The 26946-nt window shown below is 43.6% G+C and overlaps 1 protein-coding gene across 5 annotated transcripts in view; it reads right to left on the bottom strand.

Moving 5' to 3' along the window:
• LOC106589016 (MAP7 domain-containing protein 1) overlaps positions 1–25111 on the bottom strand; it is a 94704-nt gene extending 69593 nt beyond the window's left edge. For 3 of the 5 annotated variants that reach the window (XM_014178648.2, XM_014178650.2, XM_014178651.2), the window contains exon 1: positions 24699–25110. In XM_014178648.2, coding sequence (XP_014034123.2) covers positions 24699–24753 — 55 coding nt within the window. In that variant the 5' untranslated portion in view covers positions 24754–25110. Of the gene's footprint in view, positions 1–24698 lie in introns of all 5 variants that reach the window. The other 2 variants (XM_014178647.2, XM_014178649.2) reach the window with 1 other exon arrangement.
• Positions 25112–26946: the final 1835 nt, after the last annotated feature.

Below are 26946 nucleotides of genomic sequence, written 5' to 3'. Positions count from 1 at the left end.
GTTCTCAGAGCATGCACAGATCAACACTGGCCTCAGGACAGCACGGTATCTCAGGGTGTGTTCTCAGAGCATGCACAGATCAACACTGGCCTCAGGACAGCACGGTATCCCAGGGTGTGTTCTCAGAGCATGCACAGATCAACACTGGCCTCAGGACAGCACGGTATCCCAGGGTGTGTTCTCAGAGCATGCACAGATCAACACTGGCCTCAGGACAGCACGGTATCTCAGGGTGTGTTCTCAGAGCATGCACAGATCAACACTGGCCTCAGGACAGCACGGTATCTCAGGGTGTGTTCTCAGAGCATGCACAGATCAACACTGGCCTCAGGACAGCACGGTATCTCAGGGTGTGTTCTCAGAGCATGCACAGATCAACACTGGCCTCAGGACAGCACGGTATCCCAGGGTGTGTTCTCAGAGCATGCACAGATCAACACTGGCCTCAGGACAGCACGGTATCCCAGGGTGTGTTCTCAGAGCATGCACAGATCAACACTGGCCTCAGGACAGCACGGTATCTCAGGGTGTGTTCTCAGAGCATGCACAGATCAACACTGGCCTCAGGACAGCACGGTATCTCAGGGTGTGTTCTCAGAGCATGCACAGATCAACACTGGCCTCAGGACAGCACGGTATCCCAGGGTGTGTTCTCAGAGCATGCACAGATCAACCAGCAGGCATATTCACTGTAATTTTCAACCTCTCCTTGTCCCAGTCTGTAATCCTCACGTCTTTAACTAACCACCATTATTCCTGTTCCTAAGAACTCTAAGGCTTCATGCCACAATGACTACTGCCCTCACATCTGTAATCATGTGCTTTGAAAGACTGGTTATGGCACACATCAACTCCATCATCCCAGACACCCTTGAGACCCACTCAAATTCGCAAACCGCCCCAACAGATCCATAGACAACGCAATCTCAATTGCACTCCACACTGCCCTCTAGATAAGAGGAATACCTATGTAAGAAGGCTGTTCATTGACTACAGCTCAAAGTTCAACACCATTGTCCCCTCAAAGCTCGTCACCAATGCTTAAGACCATGGGACTAAACACCGTCCTCTGCAACTGGATCCTGGACTTCCTGACGGGCCGCCCCCAGGTGGTAAGTGTAGGCAACATCACCTCCACCATGCTAACTCTCAACACGGGGGCCCCCTCAGGGGTGTGTGCTCAGTCCCCTCCTATACTCCCTGTTCACCCACAACTGTGTGGCCACGCACAACTCCAACACCATCCTTAAGTTTGCTGACGATACGACGGTGGATGGGCTGATCACCGGCGACGATGAGACAGCCTACTGGGAAGAGGTCAGTGATCTGACAGTGTGGTGTCGGGACAACAACCTCTCCCTCAATGTCAGTAAGACCAAGGAGCTGATCATGGACTACAGGAAGGGGGCAGGGCATTCCCCCATCCACATCAACAGGGCTGCAGTGGGGTGTGTCGAGAGCTTCAAGTTCCTCGGTGTCCAAATCACTACGGACTTAAAATGGTCCACATACAAGCGCACAGTCGTGAAGAAGGCGCGACAGCACCTCTTCCCCCTCCGGAGGTTGAAAAGGTTTGGCATCATTGAGAGCATCATGACCGGCTGGATCACTGCTTGGTGTGGCAACAGCACCACCCTCCATCGCATGGAGCTACAGAGGGTGGTGCTGAAAGACAGTACATCACTGGGACAGAGCTCCCTGTCATCCAGGACCTCAAGTCTGACACCAACAGGCTCCTGAACAACTTCTATCCCCAAGCCAAAAGACTGATAAATAGCTACACAGACTATCTGAGTTTACCCTTTTGTTTTATTTTTAGGGTCTCTATACACACTGACAGGACTCTTCACACTCACTGACACTCCAACACACACACACGCACACACACGCACACACACGCACACACACGCACACAATTTCATCAGGGCAGGACACACATTTATACTGACTCTACACATACTCACATACAATCATCATTTACGCTGCTGCTACTCTGTTTATCATGATTCTGATGCCTAGTCACCTTACCCCTATACATATCTACCTCCATCACTCCAGTATCGCTGTCCCCTGACCCCTATACATATCTACCTCCATCACTCCAGTATCTCTGCACATTGTTAATATGGTACTGACCCTGTATATAGTCACCTTCCCCCTATACATATCTCCCTCTGTCACTCCAGTATCCCTGTCTCCTTACCCCTATACATATCTACCTCCATCACTCCAGTATCCCTGTCCCCTTACCCCTATACATATCTACCTCCATCACTCCAGTATCCCTGTCTCCTTCCCCCTATACATATCTCCCTCCATCACTCCAGTATGCCTGTCCCCTTCCCCCTATACATATCTACCTCCATCACTCCAGTATCCCTGTCCCCTTCCCCCTATACATATCTACCTCCATCACTCCAGTATCCCTGTCCCCTTCCCCCTATACATATCTACCTCCATCACTCCAGTATCCCTGTACATTGTTAATATGGTACTGACCCTGTATATAGTCACCTTCCCCCTATACATATCTACCTCCATCACTCCAGTATCCCTGCACATTGTTAATATGGTACTGACCCTGTATATAGTCACCTTCCCCCTATACATATCTACCTCTATCACTCCAGTATCCCTGTCCCCTGACCCCTATACATATCTACCTCCATCACTCCAGTATCCCTGCACATTGTTAATATGGTACTGACCCTGTATATAGTCACCTTACCCATATACATATCTCCCTCCATCACTCCAGTATGCCTGTCCCCTTCCCTCTATATAGATCTCCCTCCATCACTCCAGTATCCCTGTACATTGTTAATATGGTACTGACCCTGTATATAGTCACCTTACCCATATACATATCTACCTCTATCACTCCAGTATCCCTGCACATTGTTAATATGGTACTGACCCTGTATATAGTCACCTTACCCATATACATATCTACCTCCATCACTCCAGTATCCCTGTCTCCTTCCCCCTATACATATCTACCTCCATCAATCCAGTATCCCTGTCCCCTATACATATCTCCCTCCATCACTCCAGTATCCCTGCACATTGTTAATATGGTACTGACCCTGTATATAGTCACCTTACCCATATACATATCTCCCTCCATCACTCCAGTATCCCTGCACATTGTTAATATGGTACTGACCCTGTATATAGTCACCTTCCCCCTATACATATCTACCTCCATCACTCCAGTATCCCTGTACATTGTTAATATGGTACTGACCCTGTATATAGTCACCTTACCCATATACATATCTACCTCCATCACTCCAGTATCCCTGCACATTGTTAATATGGTACTGACCCTGTATATAGTCACCTTACCCATATACATATCTACCTCCATCACTCCAGTATCCCTGTACATTGTTAATATGGTACTGACCCTGTATATAGTCTCCTTCCCCCTATACATATCTACCTCCATCACTCCAGTATCCCTGTCTCCTTCCCCCTATACATATCTACCTCCATCACTCCAGTATCCCTGTCCCCTTACCCCTATACATATCTACCTCCATCACTCCAGTATCCCTGTCCCCTTCCCCCTATACATATCTACCTCCATCACTCCAGTATCCCTGTCTCCTTCCCCCTATACATATCTCCCTCCATCACTCCAGTATGCCTGTCCCCTTCCCCCTATACATATCTACCTCCATCACTCCAGTATCCCTGTCCCCTTCCCCCTATACATATCTACCTCCATCACTCCAGTATCCCTGTCCCCTTCCCCCTATACATATCTACCTCCATCACTCCAGTATCCCTGTCCCCTTCCCCCTATACATATCTCCCTCCATCACTCCAGTATCCCTGCAAATTGTTAATATGGTACTGACCCTGTATATAGTCACCTTCCCCATATACATATCTACCTCCATCACTCCAGTATCCCTGCACATTGTTAATATGGTACTGACCCTGTATATAGTCACCTTCCTCCTATACATATCTACCTCCATCACTCCAGTATCCCTGTCCCCTGACCCCTATACATATCTCCTTCCATCACTCCAGTATCCCTGTCCCCTTCCCCATATACATATCTACCTCCATCACTCCAGTATCCATGTACATTGTTAATATGGTACTGACCCTGTATATAGTCACCTTACCCATATACATATCTCCCTCCATCACTCCAGTATGCCTGTCCCCTTCCCTCTATATAGATCTCCCTCCATCACTCCAGTATCCCTGTACATTGTTAATATGGTACTGACCCTGTATATAGTCACCTTACCCATATACATATCTACCTCTATCACTCCAGTATCCCTGTACATTGTTAATATGGTACTGACCCTGTATATAGTCACCTTACCCATATACATATCTACCTCCATCACTCCAGTATCCCTGTCTCCTTCCCCCTATACATATCTACCTCCATCACTCCAGTATCCCTGTCCCCTGACCCCTATACATATCTCCCTCCATCACTCCAGTATCCCTGCACATTGTTAATATGGTACTGACCCTGTATATAGTCACCTTACCCCTATACATATCTCCCTCCATCACTCCAGTATCCCTGTCCCCTGACCCCTATACATATCTACCTCCATCACTCCAGTATCCCTGCACATTGTTAATATGGTACTGACCCTGTATATAGTCACCTTCCCCCTATACATATCTACCTCCATCACTCCAGTATCCCTGCACATTGTTAATATGGTACTGACCCTGTATATAGTCACCTTACCCATATACATATCTACCTCCATCACTCCAGTATCCCTGTACATTGTTAATATGGTACTGACCCTGTATATAGTCTCCTTCCCCCTATACATATCTACCTCCATCACTCCAGTATCCCTGTCTCCTTCCCCCTATACATATCTACCTCCATCACTCCAGTATCCCTGTCTCCTTCCCCCTATACATATCTACCTCCATCACTCCAGTATCCCTGTCCCCTTCCCCCTATACATATCTACCTCCATCACTCCAGTATCCCTGCACATTGTTAATATGGTACTGACCCTGTATATAGTCACCTTACCCATATACATATCTACCTCCATCACTCCAGTATCCCTGTACATTGTTAATATGGTACTGATCCTGTATATAGTCACCTTACCCATATACATATCTACCTCTATCACTCCAGTATCCCTGCACATTGTTAATATGGTACTGACCCTGTATATAGTCACCTTACCCATATACATATCTACCTCCATCACTCCAGTATCCCTGCACATTGTTAATATGGTACTGACCCTGTATATAGTCACCTTACCCATATACATATCTACCTCCATCACTCCAGTATCCCTGTACATTGTTAATATGGTACTGACCCTGTATATAGTCACCTTACCCATATACATATCTCCCTCCATCACTCCAGTATCCCTGTACATTGTTAATATGGTACTGACCCTGTATATAGTCACCTTACCCCTATACATATCTACCTCTATCACTCCAGTATCCCTGTCCCCTGACCCATATACATATCTACCTCCATCACTCCAGTATCCCTGTACATTGTTAATATGGTACTGATCCTGTATATAGTCACCTTACCCATATACATATCTACCTCCATCACTCCAGTATCCCTGTCCACATGACCCTGTAAATATCTACCTCGACACTGCAGTATCCAGTCACCTTCCCCCTATACATATCTCCCTCCATCACTCCAGTATCCCTGTCCCCTTCCCCCTATACATATCTACCTCCATCACTCCAGTATCCCTGCACATTGTTAATATGGTACTGACCCTGTATATAGTCACCTTACCCATATACATATCTACCTCCATCACTCCAGTATCCCTGCACATTGTTAATATGGTACTGACCCTGTATATAGTCCCCTTCCCCCTATACATATCTACCTCCATCACTCCAGTATCCCTGCACATTGTTAATATGGTACTGACCCTGTATATAGTCACCTTACCCATATACATATCTACCTCCATCACTCCAGTATCCCTGTACATTGTTAATATGGTACTGATCCTGTATATAGTCACCTTACCCATATACATATCTACCTCCATCACTCCAGTATCCCTGTCCCCTGACCCCTATACATATCTACCTCCATCACTCCAGTATCCATGTCCCCTTCCCCCTATACATATCTCCCTCCATCACTCCAGTATCCCTGTCCCCTTCCCCCTATACATATCTACCTCCATCACTCCAGTATCCCTGCACATTGTTAATATGGTACTGACCCTGTATATAGTCACCTTACCCATATACATATCTCCCTCCATCACTCCAGTATCCCTGTCCCCTGACCCCTATACATATCTACCTCCATCACTCCAGTATCCCTGCACATTGTTAATATGGTACTGACCCTGTATATAGTCACCTTCCCCCTATACATATCTACCTCCATCACTCCAGTATCCCTGTACATTGTTAATATGGTACTGACCTCCAATCCAGTATCCCTGACATGTTAATATGGTACTGACCGTATTTCCCATATACATATCTACCTCCATCACTCCAGTATCCCTGCACATTGTTAATATGGTACTGATCCTGTATATAGTCACCTTCCCCCTATACATATCTACCTCCATCACTCCAGTATCCCTGCACATTGTTAATATGGTACTGACCCTGTATATGGTCACCTTACCCTATACATATCTACCTCCATCACTCCAGTATCCCTGTCCCCTGACCCCTATACATATCTCCCTCCATCACTCCAGTATCCCTGTCCCCTTCCCCATATACATATCTACCTCCATCACTCCAGTATCCCTGTCTCCTTCCCCCTATAGATATCTACCTCCATCACTCCAGTATCCCTGTCCCCTTCCCCCTATACATATCTACCTCCATCACTCCAGTATCCCTGTCCCCTTCCCCATATACATATCTACCTCTATCACTCCAGTATCCCTGTCCCCTGACCCCTATACATATCTACCTCCATCACTCCAGTATCACTGTACATTGTTAATATGGTACTGACCCTGTATATAGTCTCCTTCCCCCTATACATATCTACCTCCATCACTCCAGTATCCCTGCACATTGTTAATATGGTACTGATCTCCATCACTCCAGTATCCCTCTACATTGTTAATATGGTACTGACCTCCATCACTCCAGTATCCCTGCACATTGTTAATATGGTACTGACCCTGTATATAGTCCCCTTCCCCCTATACATATCTACCTCCATCACTCCAGTATCCCTGCACATTGTTAATATGGTACTGATCTCCATCACTCCAGTATCCCTGCACATTGTTAATATGGTACTGACCTCCATCACTCCAGTATCCCTGTACATTGATAATATGGTACTGACCTCCATCACTCCAGTATCCCTGCACATTGTTAATATGGTACTGATCCTGTATATAGTCACCTTCCCCCTATACATATCTACCTCCATCACTCCAGTATCCCTGCACATTGTTAATATGGTACTGACCTCCATCACTCCAGTAGCCCTGCACATTGTTAATATGGTACTGACCCTGTATATAGTCCCCTTCCCCCTATACATATCTACCTCCATCACTCCAGTATCCCTGCACATTGTTAATATGGTACTGACCTCCATCACTCCAGTAGCCCTGTACATTGTTAATATGGTACTGACCTCCATCACTCCAGTATCCCTGTACATTGATAATATGGTACTGACCTCCATCACTCCAGTATCCCTCTACATTGTTAATATGGTACTGACCTCCATCACTCCAGTATCCCTGTACATTGATAATATGGTACTGACCTCCATCACTCCAGTATCCCTGCACATTGTTAATATGGTACTGACCCTGTATATAGTCACCTTCCCCCTATACATATCTACCTCCATCACTCCAGTATCCCTGTACATTGTTAATATGGTACTGACCTCCATCACTCCAGTATCCCTCTACATTGTTAATATGGTACTGACCTCCATCACTCCAGTAGCCCTGTACATTGTTAATATGGTACTGACTACCTCCATCACTCCAGTATCCCTGTACATTGATAATATGGTACTGACCTCCATCACTCCAGTATCCCTCTACATTGTTAATATGGTACTGACCTCCATCACTCCAGTAGCCCTGTACATTGTTAATATGGTACTGACCTCCATCACTCCAGTATCCCTGTACATTGTTAATATGGTACTGACCTCCATCACTCCAGTATCCCTGTACATTGTTAATATGGTACTGATCCTGTATATAGTCACCTTACCCATATACATATCTACCTCCATCACTCCAGTATCCCTGTACATTGTTAATATGGTACTGACCCTGTATATAGTCACCTTACCCATATACATATCTACCTCCATCACTCCAGTATCCCTGTACATTGTTAATATGGTACTGATCCTGTATATAGTCACCTTACCCATATACATATCTCCCTCCATCACTCCAGTATCCCTGCACATTGTTAATATGGTACTGACCCTGTATATAGTCACCTTACCCCTATACATATCTACCTCTATCACTCCAGTATCCCTGCACATTGTTAATATGGTACTGACCCTGTATATAGTCACCTTACCCATATACATATCTACCTCCATCACTCCAGTATCCCTGTACATTGTTAATATGGTACTGACCCTGTATATAGTCACCTTACCCATATACATATCTACCTCCATCACTCCAGTATCCCTGTACATTGTTAATATGGTACTGACCTCCATCACTCCAGTATCCCTGTACATTGTTAATATGGTACTGATCTCCATCACTCCAGTATCCCTGTACATTGTTAATATGGTACTGATCTCCATCACTCCAGTATCCCTGTACATTGTTAATATGGTACTGACCCTGTATATAGTCACCTTCCCCCTATACATATCTACCTCCATCACTCCAGTATCCCTGTACATTGTTAATATGGTACTGACCCTGTATATAGTCACCTTACCCATATACATATCTACCTCCATCACTCCAGTATCCCTGTACATTGTTAATATGGTACTGACCCTGTATATAGTCACCTTACCCATATACATATCTACCTCCATCACTCCAGTATCCCTGCACATTGTTAATATGGTACTGACCCTGTATATAGTCACCTTACCCCTATACATATCTACCTCCATCACTCCAGTATCCCTGCACATTGTTAATATGGTACTGACCCTGTATATAGTCACCTTACCCCTATACATATCTACCTCCATCACTCCAGTATCCCTGCACATTGTTAATATGGTACTGATCCTGTATATAGTCACCTTCCCCCTATACATATCTACCTCTATCACTCCAGTATCCCTGTACATTGTTAATATGGTACTGATCTCCATCACTCCAGTATCCCTGCACATTGTTAATATGGTACTGACCCTGTATATAGTCACCTTCCCCCTATACATATCTACCTCCATCACTCCAGTATCCCTGTACATTGCCCCTTACATATGGACTGACCTCCATCACTCCAGTATCCCTGTACATTGTTAATATGGTACTGATCCTGTATATAGTCACCTTACCCCTATACATATCTCCCTCCATCACTCCAGTATCCCTGTACATTGTTAATATGGTACTGACCCTGTATATAGTCACCTTCCCCCTATACATATCTACCTATCCTCCAGTATCCCTGTCCCCGACCCCTATACATATCTCCCTCCATCACTCCAGTATCCCTGCACATTGTTAATATGGTACTGATCCTGTATATAGTCACCTTACCCCTATACATATCTACTATCAGTATCCCTGCACATTGTTATATGGTACTGATCTCCATCACTCCAGTATCCCTGTACATTGTTAATATGGTACTGACCTCCATCACTCCAGTATCCCTGCACATTGTTAATATGGTACTGACCCTGTATATAGTCACCTTCCCCCTATACATATCTACCTCCATCACTCCAGTATCCCTGTACATTGTTAATATGGTACTGATCCTGTATATAGTCACCTTCCCCCTATACATATCTACCTCCATCACTCCAGTATCCCTGTACATTGTTAATATGGTACTGACCTCCATCACTCCAGTATCCCTGTACATTGTTAATATGGTACTGACCCTGTATATAGTCACCTTCCCCCTATACATATCTACCTCCATCACTCCAGTATCCCTGTCTCATTCCCCGTTAATATGGCTGACCTCCATCACTCCAGTATCCCTGCACATTGTTAATATGGTACTGACCTCCATCACTCCAGTAGCCCTGTACATTGTTAATATGGTACTGATCTCCATCACTCCAGTATCCCTGTACATTGTTAATATGGTACTGACCTCCATCACTCCAGTATCCCTGCACATTGTTAATATGGTACTGACCCTGTATAAGTCACCTTCCCCTGTACATTGTTAATGCTACCTCCATCACTCCAGTATCCCTGTACATTGTTAATATGGTACTGATCCTGTATATAGTCACCTTACCCATATACATATCTACCTCCATCACTCCAGTATCCCTGACTCATACTCCAGTATCCCTGTACATTGTTAATATGGTACTGATCCTGTATATAGTCACCTTCCCCCTATACATATCTACCTCTATCCCTCCAGTATCCCTGTCCCCTGACCCCTATACATATCTCCCTCCATCACTCCAGTATCCCTGCACATTGTTAATATGGTACTGATCCTGTATATAGTCACCTTACCCCTATACATATCTACCTCTATCCCTCCAGTATCCCTGCACATTGTTAATATGGTACTGATCTCCATCACTCCAGTATCCCTGTACATTGTTAATATGGTACTGATCTCCATCACTCCAGTATCCCTGTACATTGTTAATATGGTACTGATCCTGTATATAGTCTCCTTCCCCCTATACATATCTACCTCTATCACTCCAGTATCACTGCACATTGTTAATATGGTACTGATCCTGTATATAGTCACCTTCCCCCTATACATATCTACCTCCATCACTCCAGTATCCCTGTACATTGTTAATATGGTACTGACCTCCATCACTCCAGTATCCCTGTACATTGTTAATATGGTACTGATCCTGTATATAGTCACCTTCCCCCTATACATATCTACCTCCATCACTCCAGTATCCCTGTCTCCTTCCCCCTATACATATCTACCTCCATCACTCCAGTATCCCTGCACATTGTTAATATGGTACTGATCTCCATCACTCCAGTAGCCCTGTACATTGTTAATATGGTACTGATCTCCATCACTCCAGTATCCCTGTACATTGTTAATATGGTACTGATCTCCATCACTCCAGTATCCCTGTACATTGTTAATATGGTACTGACCCTGTATATAGTCACCTTCCCCCTATACATATCTACCTCCATCACTCCAGTATCCCTGTACATTGTTAATATGGTACTGATCCTGTATATAGTCACCTTACCCATATACATATCTACCTCCATCACTCCAGTATCCCTGTACATTGTTAATATGGTACTGATCTCCATCACTCCAGTATCCCTGTACATTGTTAATATGGTACTGACCCTGTATATAGTCACCTTCCCCCTACTTTCTTGTTGTTCTTCTTATTTCTCGTGTGTTTTCTGTTCTACCTTATTTTATTTTTTTAGTATTACTTTGATATTGATGAATGCGTTGTTGGGTTTAGAGACTTGCAAGAAAGTTCTCACTGTACTTGTACACGTGACATTAAAACTCCAAACATGGCTACAGGACAATAGAGCAGGACAATAGGGCAGGACAACAGGGCAGGTCAACAGGGCAGGACAACAGGGCAGGACAACAGGGCAGGACAACAGGGCAGGTCAACAGGGCAGGACAACAGGGCAGGACAACAGGGCGAGTCAACAGGGCAGGACAACAGGGCAGGACAACAGGGCAGGACAACAGGCCAGGACAACAGGGCAGGACAACAGGGCAGGACAACAGGGCAGGACAACAGGGCAGGTCAACAGGGCAGGACAACAGGGCAGGACAACAGGGCAGGACAACAGGGCGAGTCAACAGGGCAGGACAACAGGGCAGGACAACAGGGCAGGACAACAGGGCAGGACAACAGGGCAGGACAACAGGAAGAAGTGTTCTGGTTCACAGCTGGATATTCCCCAGAGCAACACTACAGAGCTCTAATATAATTGTGGACTAAAGTATTCAGACCCCTTGACCTTTCTTTGTTTTTGTTGTTATGTTACAGCTTTATTCTAAAATGGATTCAATTGATTTTTTTAATCACCCAAAAAAATATTGTCTTTCATTTTTTATACATTTGCAAAAAATTATAAAAACCTGTTTTCGCTTTGTCAATATGGGGTATTGTGTGTAGATTGATGAGAAGAAAAAAAACGTTTTAATCAATTTTGGAATAAGGTTGTAACGTAACAAAATGTGGAAAAAGTCAAGGGGTCTGAATACTTTCCGAATGTACTGTATATTGAATGGGTAAAAAAAACTGTTAAATCACATTAACTTGTGTAGATCAATGAAGTATTTCACCCATATTTATGCATACTGCTATTTAAATCAGTAGGTGTGTAAACATTACATACAAGCATTGCAGCAATCTGCTTGTAACAAAGTCTATTCAAGTTTAATGCAAAAGGGTGGACAGACGCCATCCTACCAGCTTGCATAGCAAGAAATCAAGTACTTAACACATAAAATGGATTAAATTGTATCAAAATTACCAAAGTAAACTTTAATGGCGCGACAATCCTGCCCCGGGGACATGTGCTGTAAAAGTGTGTGTGCTGCAGAACAGCAGAAGAGGGGAAAGAAAGTTCCTCTGGTCTGATTGTTATACAACAGCTAGTCAGAGAGGGACCTTACGAACTAACAGATTCAACAGGCCCTATAACGAATATGATGGATCACCTTACTTCCTGGATCTGGATCCAAATAATAATACATTATATTTATATAGCGCTTTTCAAGGACCCAAAGTCACTTAATACAAGTAAAAAACCCAGGTAGGAGTGAAGATTGAATGAAACTACAATAGATTGAACATTGTTCTAACAAAACAAGGACAAAATGGAGAATTATGAAACTATGAGAATAACAAAAATATCCAATAACTAGGTCTATGCTTCAACAGTAGCTCAAAATAAACCATGCATATTAAAACACTATACTGTGTGTTTAGCAACACTAATTAGTGAGTAATCTGCATAAATAAGCATGTAACCACACCTTAAAAGCTAATTAACATGAGAAGCATGGAGTAGATAAAATGCATTGTCTTGTCAGCCATTGTCTTTCCATCTTAATTATTCACATTGTGACCCCCTTTTTCCTGCTACCTCGAATTACACACATCCTGCTTTTAACTCAATGTGTGATGCAGTTTCACAATTTAAAAACAGAATCGAACACACACACACACCTTTATCTGTTCAAATCAACCAACTGTATCAACCAAATGCCTTTTGTAGCTTAGATACATCATTCATCAGATGTTTCTGTATTTCATTTCCAATAAATTTGCTCATATTTCTAAAAAACGTTTTCATTTTGTCATTATAGGTTACTGTGTGTAGATGGGTGACAAACAAAATAAATGTAATCCATTTTGAATTCAAGCTGTAACACAACAAAATGTGGATTAAGTCAAGGGGTAATGAATACATTCTGAAGGCCCTGTAGCTGTGTTTCTTACGTACAGAATATTCAATTGGCAGTGGGAAATCCTAGTAGTCACAAAGCACAGTTTAGACACCTACTACAGCCCTCCAACTGGCATATCATGTTCAACTCATTACTGTTTTCTGCTTTCTTTTCATCTGGAAGGAAGCATTTAAATACAATTGGATCCTTGGGTAAGAAAGGTAGTAACAAGGGAACGGATGAGGCGGTAGTTTACAGGTAAAAACAATAGAATGTTAACATAGCTCATAGTCAGACATCAAAGGTTGTCCTCATATTCAACAGTCTTCTCGACATCCCCACCACTGACGGCCATTTTCAGTTCAAGGGGAGCTCTTATATTCAAATCCAAGGCAAGAACATTTCTTACATTTTTACAATGTTTTGTTGGCTTGTGCTATTTTGTTTGTCGGGCACAGTGGCTCGTTTCTAATTCAAGCATCTGGGAGTGATCATGGGAGTGACACAGCTAAGGTTGCAAAGGGAAAATAACTAGTGCTTGGGCCTCCCGAGTGGTGCTAGAGGCGTCACTACAGACCGGGGTTCGATCGCGGGCTGTGTCACAACTTGCTGTGACCTGGAGTCCCATAGGGCGGTGCACAATTGGCCCAGCATCTACAGGTTAAAGGAGGGTTTGGCCGGGAGGGGTTTTACTTGGCTCATCGAGCTCTAGCGACTCCTTGTGGCGGGCCGGGCTCCTGCAGGCTGACCTTGGTCGTCAGTTGAACGGTGTTTCTTCCGACACATTAGTGCGGCTGGGTTCCGGGTTAAGCGGTCGGGTGTTAAGAAGCGCGGTTTGGCGGGTCATGTTTTGGAGGACTCAAGACTCAACCTTTGCAACCCGAGCATGTTGGGGAGTTGCAGCGATGAGACAAGATCGAAATTGGGGAGAAAAAGGGGATTCAAAAAAATTACAAATAATAAAAATAATAATAATAATAATAATAGAATAACCAGTGCTTGACTTGGATGAAAGAGGTGCAGGAGTTGTCTTTTTCCAAGTCGTTCACAGAAATGATCAAATGGCGCTATGCTATAAAGACCTCTGATTGTTCACTGTTAAGGGTTCATACGCATTTTGACAGATGAAATTCCATGACTTTTAACCAAATTTCCATGACCTATGTAGCGTACATGAAAAGGTCAGCATAGCAGAAGGCTGCTGGTTTCTGATCCCATGTGGGCCTACTATCTCCTGCCTTTGTGTCCTTGATCAAGGCACTTAACCCATCACAAATGAGAATAACTACACTGTTAGGCTACTGTATAAAACACATGTGGTCCACCCTCCACCTGAAGAGCTACTGGGCATGCAGGCTTTTGATCCAACCCTGAAACACACCCGAGTCTGCTTATCAAGGTGGTGTTGTGCAGCTGATGTTTAGGCTACAGTGTGGTGTATTAGAACAGGGCTGATGTTTAGGCTACAGTGTGGTGTATTAGACCAGGGCTGATGTTTAGGCTACAGTGTGGTGTAATAGAACAGGGCTGATGTTTAGGCTACAGTGTGGTGTAATAGAACAGGGCTGATGTTTAGGCTACAGTGTGGTGTAATAGAACAGGGCTGATGTTTAGGCTACAGTGTGGTGTAATAGAACAGGGCTGATGTTTAGGATACAGTGTGGTGTAATAGAACAGGGCTGATGTTTAGGCTACAGTGTGGTGTATTAGACCAGGGCTGATGGTTAGGCTACAGTGTGGTGTAATAGAACAGGGCTGATGTTTAGGCTACAGTGTGGTGTAATAGAACAGGGCTGATGTTTAGGCTACAGTGTGGTATGTTAGAGCAGGGCTGGAATAAAAGCGTGCACAACCAGTAGCTCTCCTGCAGGATGGTTGACCACCCTCAATATAAAATATTGTAACAGTACAATCAAAAAGTTTTGTCTTTATTCAAGTATTCCATCATTAAATGAATCAGGAATAATATGGATAAGGCAGGCTACTTCAATGCAAGGTTACTAACTAAGACATGTTTATCTATAACCTTAAGGCTAAAATATTCATGTTTCAAGACAGGTCTATGCACAGCATGGAAGTTATTTGTCAATTAGGCTATTCTTAGTGGGTTTTTTTATGTTGTCGGAATGACATGGCTAGTCTACTGTTTAATAGAGGGGAATTCCAGCTTTCCAATAACCCGGTCAGATTTATTTCTCAACAGTGCCGGGTGAAAAACCACAACGAGTCAACAACATTAATACTTATAGTGTAGATAAATAGTTAACTAGCGAGACAGCTTGTAGTACGGCAGTGGCTTCAGAAAGCATTCTCACCCCTTTACTTTTTCACCATTTTGTTGTGTTACAACTTCCAATTAAAATTGATAACATTGAGGTTTTGTGTCACTGAACTACACACAATACCCCATAATGTCAAAATGGAATTTTGTCTGTAGAAAGTTTTTGAAATTAATAAAAAGATTAAACGCTGAAAAAAAATAACAATTCGCATAATAAGTTGCATGGACTCATTCTGTGTTGAATAATAGTGGTTAACATTCTTTTTTTAATGACTACCCCATCTCTATACCCCACACATACAATTACAGTGCCCTCCGTAATTATTGGGACAGGGAAGCATTTTTTCTTCTTTTGGCTCTATACTTCAAAAGTTTGAAATCAAACAATGACTATGGAGGTTAAAGTGCAGAATGTCAGTTTTAATGTGAGCGTATCGCCGTCCATATCAGGTGATCCGTTTAGAAATTAAGCACTTCTTGTACATAGTCCCCCCCATTTTTGGGGAGCAAAAGTATTGGGACAAATTCACTTATATGTGTATTAAAGTAGCAAAAAGTTAAGTATTTGTTCCCATATTCATAGCTATATTCAATGACTACATCAAGCTTGTGACTCTACAAATGTGTTGGATGCATTTGCTGTTTGTTTTGGTTGTGTTTCAGATTATTTTGTGCCCAATAGAAATGAATGGTAAATAATGTACGGTATCGTTTTGGAGTTACTTTTATTGTAAATAAGAATATGTTTCTAAACACTTCTACATTAATGTGGATGCTACCATGATTACGGATAATCCCGAATGAATCGTTAAATAATAATGACTGAGACAGTTACAGATGCCAAATATCATACCACCAAGTCATGTTAGACCAGGGGAGGGTAAACTTTTGGCCCGAGGGCCACATCGGGATTTTGAGATTCAATGGAGGGATGCATTTTTTGAGGGACCAATTATTTGTTAAAATCTATTTGCGGGGGTCTCCCGAGTGGCGCAGCGGTCTAAGGCACTGCATCGCAGTGCTTGAGGCGTCACTACAGACCCGGGTTCGATCTCAGGCTGTGTCACAGCTGGCCGTGACCGGGAGACCCATGAGGCAGGGCACAATTGGCCCAGCGTCTCCGGGTTAGGAGAGGGCTTGACAGGCTGAGATTTTCTTGTCCCATCATGCTCTAGTGACTCCTGTGGCGGGCCAGGTGCATGCACCCTGACACGGTCGCCAGGTGTACAGTGTTTCCTCCGACACATTGGTGCGGCTGGCTTCTGGGTTAAGCGGGGAATTGTGTCAGGAAGCAGTGTGGCTTGGCTGGGTCGTGTTTCGGCGGACACACAGCTCTCGACCTTCGCCTCTCCTGAGTCCATATGGGAGTTGCAGCGATGGGATAAGACTGTATCTACCAATTGGATACCACGAAATTGGGGAGAAAAAAGGGGCAAAAAAATGTATAATAATAAAAAGAAAAAAATGTTGAGGCTGCATTGAAGTGCCCGGCGGGCCGTACTTTGCCCCCCCTTTTGCTAGCCTCTCACAATTACAATAACAGGAGAGGTTAGAATTTTTTTTGGGGGGGGGGTATGATATTTGTGCATCTAACTTTCTCACACATCGTTATTCACGGTTCATTCAGGAAACATGATTTATTACAGATAGAACCTAATAGTCCCAAGTTCTCGAAATATCCTCTTTATTTATTTTACACACCTAGAGATTTTACTATGTCAATATGTATTTGTTTGTCAATGTTTTGGTGTCAAACTGGTGGCAGTTGTGAAGAAAAGTCAGTAGTTGGAATGTTTTGCAGAGTTAGCTAATTGAAAATAATGCCATTGTTAATTAGATGCTTTTTTCATTAATTAAACTATTTTCTCTTGAACCATATGGTCTATCTACTAGAAACTCATGGACAATACGGACACCGATTTTTTTTTAAGTATATGAATACATTTTGTTAAAGTTATTCAAGTATAAATTACCAAAATTAAGATAGATTTTCAGTTAATTACCAATCCATGACAACATTACTGAATATTTTAGTAACTTTGGTAAATTGCAGGTAGTTTTGCAATCCTAGATATAACTATTTCTGTCACAGAATTCCATTGTTTCTCCCTTCCTATATGTGTAATAGAATTGTTTGACACAGTAAAATTGATCTCTGAGGAATATATGAGAGGCCTAGAGACATGAGTAGGATTCCTCAGTAATTGAAAACATCCTCTTAGTTAGTCATCAATGACTTCAGTGTTTTACAATGGGCACGGAAACATGAGCCCTTCTCTACTATCCCAAATAGCACCCTATTCCTTACATAGTAACCTACTTTTGACGAGAACCCAATAGGGAGCCATTTGGGACTTAACCTAAGGCGATGACCTCGTCTGTCTCTATGCACTACAGGATGGAGCTCTTCCTCTAGTTCCTGTGGGAGAGGTCAGTGACCATGGCCCTGATTTATACCAGCTGGAGCTGCACGGTGAGCGTGTGTATGTGGCTGCTACTGCTCGCTGACGTGGAGCGCTCTGGGCTCGGTTTCCCGATAGCGATGGAACTTCAGCTTCTGAGTGTTTTAACGATGCGTCGTTCCTGCAACTGCCGAAGACGTAACATGCGTTTCTCAAAACACCAGCAGAGAGAATGTCCACTAAGTGCGTCGTGGAGACATACGTCGATACTGATAGGATCGAGAGAAGACAGAAAGAAAAAGGCAGCGATGCTCTCGGATCAGCTATTACCATTCAACTCTTACCTTAACATTATAATTATTCCACAACACTGACGACGCATCAGCTCCTAGAAAGATATTATTATTATTGGCGGCAAATAATGAGGCGACTTATTCTAATATATAAGTCGCCTGAATAAGGATGCATTAAATCAAGCTTTGGCACATCATGTTGCTGCACACCATGAAATATATTGAGGCAAAAATGACAGACAGTAGCCTACAATTAGCAAAATAATCAAATCAAAACGTATTTTATTTCTCACATGCGCCGAATACAACCTTACCGTGAAATGATTACTTACGAGCCCTTAACCGACAATGCAGTCCAAGAAATAGAATTAAGAAAATATTCACTTAAACAAATATAGATAATAATATAGATCTCAATTGAATGAACATTACATTTATTTAAATATTATTTAGTTATATGCCTGTGTAGCCTGTACTGTTAATTATCTTTTAATTTGGTCATATGGGTTTTCATTTCAAACATTGTTTTATCCTTGTTTGTAACAATTCCAATGACATTGTCAACTTTATATTTATAGTGAGCTGAGTTCGGTCACAGAGAAACAGACATCTTGATGTAGGCCTGTATCTAACGAAACACGTAGCTGTTCTAAGTGGTCTGAGGCAGTCAGTCGGTAAAGAACAAGCGTTTTCAAGTGCAACTTTAGTAACAATTCTTTTGGGAAACAGCTCTGAGATGTAACGTTGCTCCTATGAAGGTTTTAAAGATGAACCTTAGACGTGTTTCTACATCTGCATTGCTTGATGTTTTGGGTTTTAGGCTCGGTTTCTGTATAGCACTTTGTGACATCTTCTGACATAAAAAGGGCTTTATAAATACATTTGATTGATTGATTAAAGGGATACTTCGGGAATCGCCAGAGTCAGATGAACTTATGGATACAATTTGTATGTTGCTGCATCCAGTATGAAGGAAGTTAGAGAGAGTTTTGTGAGCCAATGCTAACTAGTGTTAGTGCAATGACTGGAAGTCTAATGTATCTACTAGCATGCTATCAGTTACCATGTACTTTCAGTCATTACACTAATGCTAGTTAGCATGTGCGCTAAAGCTAGTTAGCAACTTCCTTCAAACTGTACATGGAGAAATAAAAATGGTTTCCACGAGTTCATCTGACTCTGGGGAAGGAGATAAAATCCTGAAGTATCTCTTTAAGATGTTTTCAGGAAGCTGAGCCCAGATCTGTCTGCCTGAGAAACAGACACCTCCCTCCCTTCTCAGACGCCTACTGACCCAGCTAATGTCACAATAACATCCCTAGCTACCCTCCTAACCCGTCACTCCCCCCTGCTCGCTCGCAGCAAATATGGGCCTCTGGAAAAGAATACCTCACATTCTAACATGGCCCTTCCACACCCATCCCAACCCCTCCTCTCCCGAATGCACTAACACACAGTACCCCTGCCAATAGGAGACAAAACTGAAACAGAGAATTTCAACATGTCTGACAAAAGGAGAAATGAGAGAAGGTACTTTGTTATTTTCATTAGTCAGTCTACCCCTCTAATTCAGCCCCTCTCTTAGCAGTAAATGTAATGGACGCTATAGGCTAAATACAGGGTAATCACAACACGGTATGCAAAATGTTATCTTAATCATGTGTATTACAGTATGACGTAATACATCACCAATCACGTTTATTCACATGATGACAAAGCCATTTGTTTTTCAACTGTTTTGATGAGAGAGAATGAGGGAACTTCTGTGTGTGTGTGTGGGGGGGGGGGGTGCTGAAGCCCAAATCTACGTCAGCGTCCCAAATGGTATCATATTCCCTATATAGTGCACTACTTTGGACCAGGGCCCATAGAGCTCTGGTCAAAAGAAGTGCACTATGTAGGGGGTAGGGTTCGATTTGGGACACAAACCACATTTCCAGGCCAACTGTGATCTTGAATGTGGGCCAGGAACATTGCATCAGGAAAACTTTGAGAGGGTGGAAGAGGGTCCACGTCAGTCCACGTCCCATGATTACTTCCACAGAAGAGAAGCTCTATTGTCTTGGAGCTCTATTCAAAGTTCTCCAGTTTAAAAACGAATTTGCAACCAAGAAGATAACCTAAATCAAATCTTCAACTGATAGTAGGCCTTATATACCACGGAACAGACTTACAAACACTTGCAGTATACTGCCAGTCCTCGGGATTTCAGTGATATCATATACAATACCACACATGTTCAAAAACACTTTCTGTCTGCATTAAACAAAAGCTGATTCATTGTCTTGATGAGGAAACGGGTGCCTCACTGCCTTTCCTTTTGTGGTCCCAAATGGCACCCTATTCCCTTTACAGTGCACTACCTCTGACCAAGGTCCATAGGGCTCCAGTCAAAAGTAGTGTACTATAGAGGGAATAGGGGGCCATTCGGGATGTAACCCTTTTGTGAGCTGCAAACAGAGCTTCTTTGAACGTCATATCTTGGAGGGGCTTGGTCTCATGGCTGCCTCAACTACAAAGCCACTAATGTTGCTCTACAAGAGGACGCTGGTGCTTGTCTCTCTGTCTCAATGTCATGGTGGTCCTCTAGCCCCCGGGGCTTCACATAGCTAATCAGAGGAGCCCTATCCCTGAAGTGTCCCTCTCCAGTCTACCCGGCATCATGGCACTGCTCCAAGAGAGATGACAGGAGGTCAAGGGGAGAGTCTAACTGCAATAGGGTCGCGTCCTAAATGGCAGCCTATTCCATATAAAGTGTCTTTCTGTCTGTCTCTTTCTCTGTCTGTCTGACTGTCTGCATAGAGCAGAGCAAATCTATTCCACGGGAAAGGTAAACTATCATAAAAGCAGCGCTGGGGATCAAATCAACGCCCAGCCACATGATAAGAGAAACAGGGTTCTCCTGTCACAGTGCTGGGGATCAAATCAACGCCTAGCCACAGGATAAGAGAAACAGGGTTCTCCTGTCACAGTGCTGGGGATCAAATCAACGCCTAGCCACAGGATAAGAGAAACAGGGTTCTCCTGTCACAGTGCTGGAGGTCAAAACAACACCTAGCCACAGGATAAGAGAAACAGGGTTCTCCTGTCACAGTGCTGGGGATCAAATCAACGCCTAGCCACAGGATAAGAGAAACAGGGTTCTCCTGTCACAGTGCTGGGGATCAAATCAACGCCTAGCCACAGGATAAGAGAAACAGGGTTCTCCTGTCACAGTGCTGGGGATCAAATCAACGCCTAGCCACAGGATAAGAGAAACAGGGTTCTCCTGTCACAGTGCTGGGGGTCAAAACAACGCCTAGCCACAGGATAAGAGAAACAGGGTTCTCCTGTCACAGTGCTGGGGATCAAATCAACGCCTAGCCACAGGATAAGAGAAACAGGGTTCTCCTGTCACAGTGCTGGGGATCAAATCAACGCCTAGCCACAGGATAAGAGAAACAGGGTTCTCCTGTCACAGTGCTGGGGGTCAAAACAACGCCTAGCCACAGGATAAGAGAAACAGGGTTCTCCTGTCACAGTGCTGGGGATCAAATCAACGCCTAGCCACAGGATAAGAGAAACAGGGTTCTCCTGTCACAGTGCTGGGGATCAAATCAACGCCTAGCCACAGGATAAGAGAAACAGGGTTCTCCTGTCACAGTGCTGGGGATCAAAACAACGCCTAGCCACAGGATAAGAGAAACAGGGTTCTCCTGTCACAGTGCTGGAGGTCAAAACAACACCTAGCCACAGGATAAGAGAAACAGGGTTCTCCTGTCACAGTGCTGGGGATCAAATCAACGCCTAGCCACAGGATAAGAGAAACAGGGTTCTCCTGTCACAGTGCTGGGGATCAAATCAACGCCTAGCCACAGGATAAGAGAAACAGGGTTCTCCTGTCACAGTGCTGGGGATCAAAACAACGCCTAGCCACAGGATAAGAGAAACAGGGTTCTCCTGTCACAGTGCTGGAGGTCAAATCAACGCCTAGCCACAGGATAAGAGAAACAGGGTTCTCCTGTCACAGTGCTGGGGATCAAATCAACGCCTAGCCACAGGATAAGAGAAACAGGGTTCTCCTGTCACAGTGCTGGGGATCAAATCAACGCCTAGCCACAGGATAAGAGAAACAGGGTTCTCCTGTCACAGTGCTGGGGATCAAATCAACGCCTAGCCACAGGATAAGAGAAACAGGGTTCTCCTGTCACAGTGCTGGAGGTCAAAACAACACCTAGCCACAGGATAAGAGAAACAGGGTTCTCCTGTCACAGTGCTGGGGATCAAATCAACGCCTAGCCACAGGATAAGAGAAACAGGGTTCTCCTGTCACAGTGCTGGGGATCAAATCAACGCCTAGCCACAGGATAAGAGAAACAGGGTTCTCCTGTCACAGTGCTGGAGGTCAAAACAACACCTAGCCACAGGATAAGAGAAACAGGGTTCTCCTGTCACAGTGCTGGAGGTCAAATCAACACCTAGCCACAGGATAAGAGAAACAGGGTTCTCCTGTCACAGTGCTGGAGGTCAAAACAACACCTAGCCACAGGATAAGAGAAAGTCTGTGACAATGACGATGACGCAAGCATTCTCTCCTGAATCTCAGCGTCCGGACAGTGTTGACCACAGTACCGTGCTTCTGGAATGATGAAGAGCTGAATCTCAGCGGTTCTGCCTCCATCAAGTGCCTGCCTTCCTCATCAAGAGGAAGAGCAGGGTTACCCTTACCAGCCTCCAGAGACCAAACCATCCACAAGGCTGGTGGAGGGGTAGACTAGAGGAATACAACAGTGGATTACTGTACATCTCAATATGTTAGCCTATTGTTCACACCATCAAATCACCAGTCAAACACAAATATTATTTCAAGGCATTATGATGGCCAAGATAACAGCCCTCACTGCTAGCTCTGGTCCATGACTAGAGGGTTTAATCAGACCAGGCCAGACCACTGCTAGCTCTGGTCCATGACTAGAGGGTGTAACCAGACCAGACCACTGCTAGCTCTGGTCCATGACTAGAGGGTTTAATCAGACCAGACCACTGCTAGCTCTGGTCCATGACTAGAGGGTTTAATCAGACCAGGCCACTGCTAGCTCTGGTCCATGACTAGAGGGTTTAATCAGACCAGACCACTGCTAGCTCTGGTCCATGACTAGAGGGTTTAATCAGACCAGGCCACTGCTAGCTCTGGTCCATGACTAGAGGGTTTAATCAGACCAGACCACTGCTAGCTCTGGTCCATGACTAGAGGGTTTAATCAGACCAGACCACTGCTAGCTCTGGTCCATGACTAGAGGGTTTAATCAGACCAGACCACTGCTAGCTCTGGTCCATGACTAGAGGGTTTAATCAGACCAGACCACTGCTAGCTCTGGTCCATGACTAGAGGGTTTAATCAGACCAGGCCAGACCACTGCTAGCTCTGGTCCATGACTAGAGGGTTTAATCAGACCAGGCCAGACCACTCCTAGCTCTGGTCCAGGGTGAACGTGCACTACGCCTTGGACCAGAGCTAACTGACTGCATGGGCCAGGTTTGCTGGTGGAATATTATTGTTTGTTACCAAGGTGCTGGTCTGCTATGGTAATCTATTTTGAGGTATAGGGTTTGACGCTGACAGCAACTGGACACTGTAGAGACACCAGCAGATTTCCAAAGTCAGGTTCATTTGATAACGGCATTGTTTGTGGTGGCTGGTGCTGGATTGGTTCATTGGTAATGGATGGTAATAAAACATACACATAGTTTGCAGTATTGAAAGCTGTCAGGGCATTTTGCACTATTATGAACATGCATCTTTCTGGTCATTTAATCGGGATAGCAGGTGGCCAAATGGCAACAAAAAAACCAGCATTGCTGCTTTGGTGAAAAAAATGTCTGTTAGGAATAGTAGGCTATCAATCAATAAGATATCAATTACGTTGTTTTTTAAAAATTCATGTTTATGTTAATGCCTAATCAAATGGTGGCCTGTTGATTTGATTGAACAGATCAAACAGAATGCTTTGGCATGCGCAGGCATACCTATCTTATCAACACGTCCATGAATACCAACACATTTACTCCCCACTGTTGAAATATATTTGATTGTTAATTTGATCCTTTAGCACCGCATTAAGTGTGGCTAATGTGTCCTATGTAGGCTAGTATAAAATAACTTACATGTATCTGTTATTGTCCGTTTCTCCTCAAGATCGTTGTATTCCATTTTTTCCATTCAAGCGATTGTCAGTCCCTTTCCAGTTGCAGTCATTCCTCAAATATATCGAAGGACAGGAGGGAAAAAAACTCTCTGTATACTCAGATCACCAACATGCTCTTCGTAAATCCAAGAGGGAACGGTAGGAGAATAAAATAATAGAACTAGACAGAAAAACGGGTGATAAAAATCACGATGACAAGTAGTCTATGTACGTCTCTATAATTTACTCTTGAACTACAGACCCTGTCACTGTCAGATCATATTGTATGACAAATGAATATCAACAGAGTTGACCAACGAAAAAGTCCGAGCTAGGCAGACTTAATCGTAGCAATAGGACTGCTTGTCGAAGATCTGTGCCGGTCAGCCGCCGCCTGCCTCTCTGATTGACTGGACCATCTATCTTACCGGGGGTAAGCACAACCCGGTGCACCTACTCATCAAAATCATTTAACCGACAAAATGTTACCAACTGTTAAACACGTCTCGATAATTGATTTACAGTTGCATTTTTGTATACTTGCAGTATATGGGTTTTTACGGGGGAAATGGGAGAATATATCGAGCTTGCATAACAATGATCCCCCTGTTAGAAATGGTTGCAGCCATCAGATATACACGCTGAACACTCAAAGCAACGTATCTATCCAAGGAGCCCACAGAAGTCTGCTATAGCCATAATAACAGTTTAGTGCAGCATTATAAACATGTCATTCATCAAAAGAGGGTTCTTAACATGATCTCTTGATTTCAGATAAGCTGACCGTTGCAGTTGGACCTGCATGTTTTCTCATTTGGGTTGCTCTTTATTTTTTATGTGAGGCAATCAATGGATGGAACGAATAGCCTGACGTGAATCATTTCTGTTTTAATTCATTCAGTCTGTAGTTTGACACTGTGACAAGGTCATTTATCCTGCAGGCAGAGGTTGGAGTTTGGTGTCTATTTTCCTAATAGGTAAGGCAGGGTGAGTGAGTTAGGCCTGGAACAGCCCTGTTACACAAAAACACAATACAAAGAGTGGAACTTCTACTGGATTCACTTACTTTTGCGACTATGTTTAGACCTACTAAAGCACTCTGAAGAATAGCCTATTATACATTTTTGGATGGGATGGAAAATTACAGTACATCACATGACCAAAGTAAGTAATCATCAGTATTGTAACACCATAAAACAATGGCCTACTTCAATGTCTCCATTATAGATTGTTAGTCCAATGATATTTGCCCTATATTCTGAAAACAATCTCCCCGTGTGGTTTGGTCCCTTGTGTAAAAACTATTAGTCTGTGTATGGAGGACTTAAAACAATTTTTTTGTTCCAACCACTTGCCCTTTTACAACGCTTTTAATTCAAAATGAGGTAAATTACAGATGTTTCAAGATAATCTTCATAAAGTATGTCTCTGTACATCCATGTCTCATACAGTAATATAATAAATAATACTATATGTCATTTACCAGAGGCTTTTATCCAAAGCGACTCAGTCGTGCATGCATACATTTTACGTAGAGTGGCCCCAGCATCATTGGTAGGATTTGTCTTATAAACTGTAAAGATTGATATTAACAGCTGCCTGTTAGATGTACATGATGTATGGCAGTATTCTAGTGTAAAATCATAAACCAGTACACAGGATTGCTATTACTAATAGTATAGAGATTCACCTTCTCTTCGCCTTTGTAAAACATTCTGCATTTTGCATCAACACCATGCAGCAGTAGACTCTGCTAAACCCCTGCAGACTCGGAGAATAGGGACAGTTCATGTAACATGTCAGAGTGTTGAGGTGTTGAGACACAAATAAAAAATGCATGACCCACTTAGCGCAGTACAGCAATACAAATATTCCAGAAAGTGTTTACAAGCTTGAGAATCGGAACTAAGGGCAACATCTCAACAAACTATCATGGTCTAAGCGCACCAAGACAGTCGTGAAGAGGGCACAACAACACCTTTTCCCCCTCAGGAGACTGAAAAGATTTGGCATGGGTCCCCAGATCTTCAAAAAGTTCTACACCATCGAGAGCATCCCGACCGGTTACATCACCGTCTGGTATGGCAACTGCTCGGCATCTGACTGTAAGGCGCTTCAGAGGGTAGTGCGTACGGCCCAGTACATGACTGGGGCCAAGCTTCCTGCCGTCCAGGACCTATATACTCGGTGGTGTCAGAGGAAGGCCCAAAAAATTGTCAAAGACTCCA

Source organism: Salmo salar, chromosome ssa27, assembly GCF_905237065.1.
Source record: "Salmo salar chromosome ssa27, Ssal_v3.1, whole genome shotgun sequence".
Classification (NCBI taxonomy): Eukaryota; Metazoa; Chordata; class Actinopteri; order Salmoniformes; family Salmonidae; genus Salmo; species Salmo salar.
The sequence above is the reverse complement of the archived record's forward strand: the minus strand, read 5'-3'. Positions and strand labels throughout refer to the sequence as shown.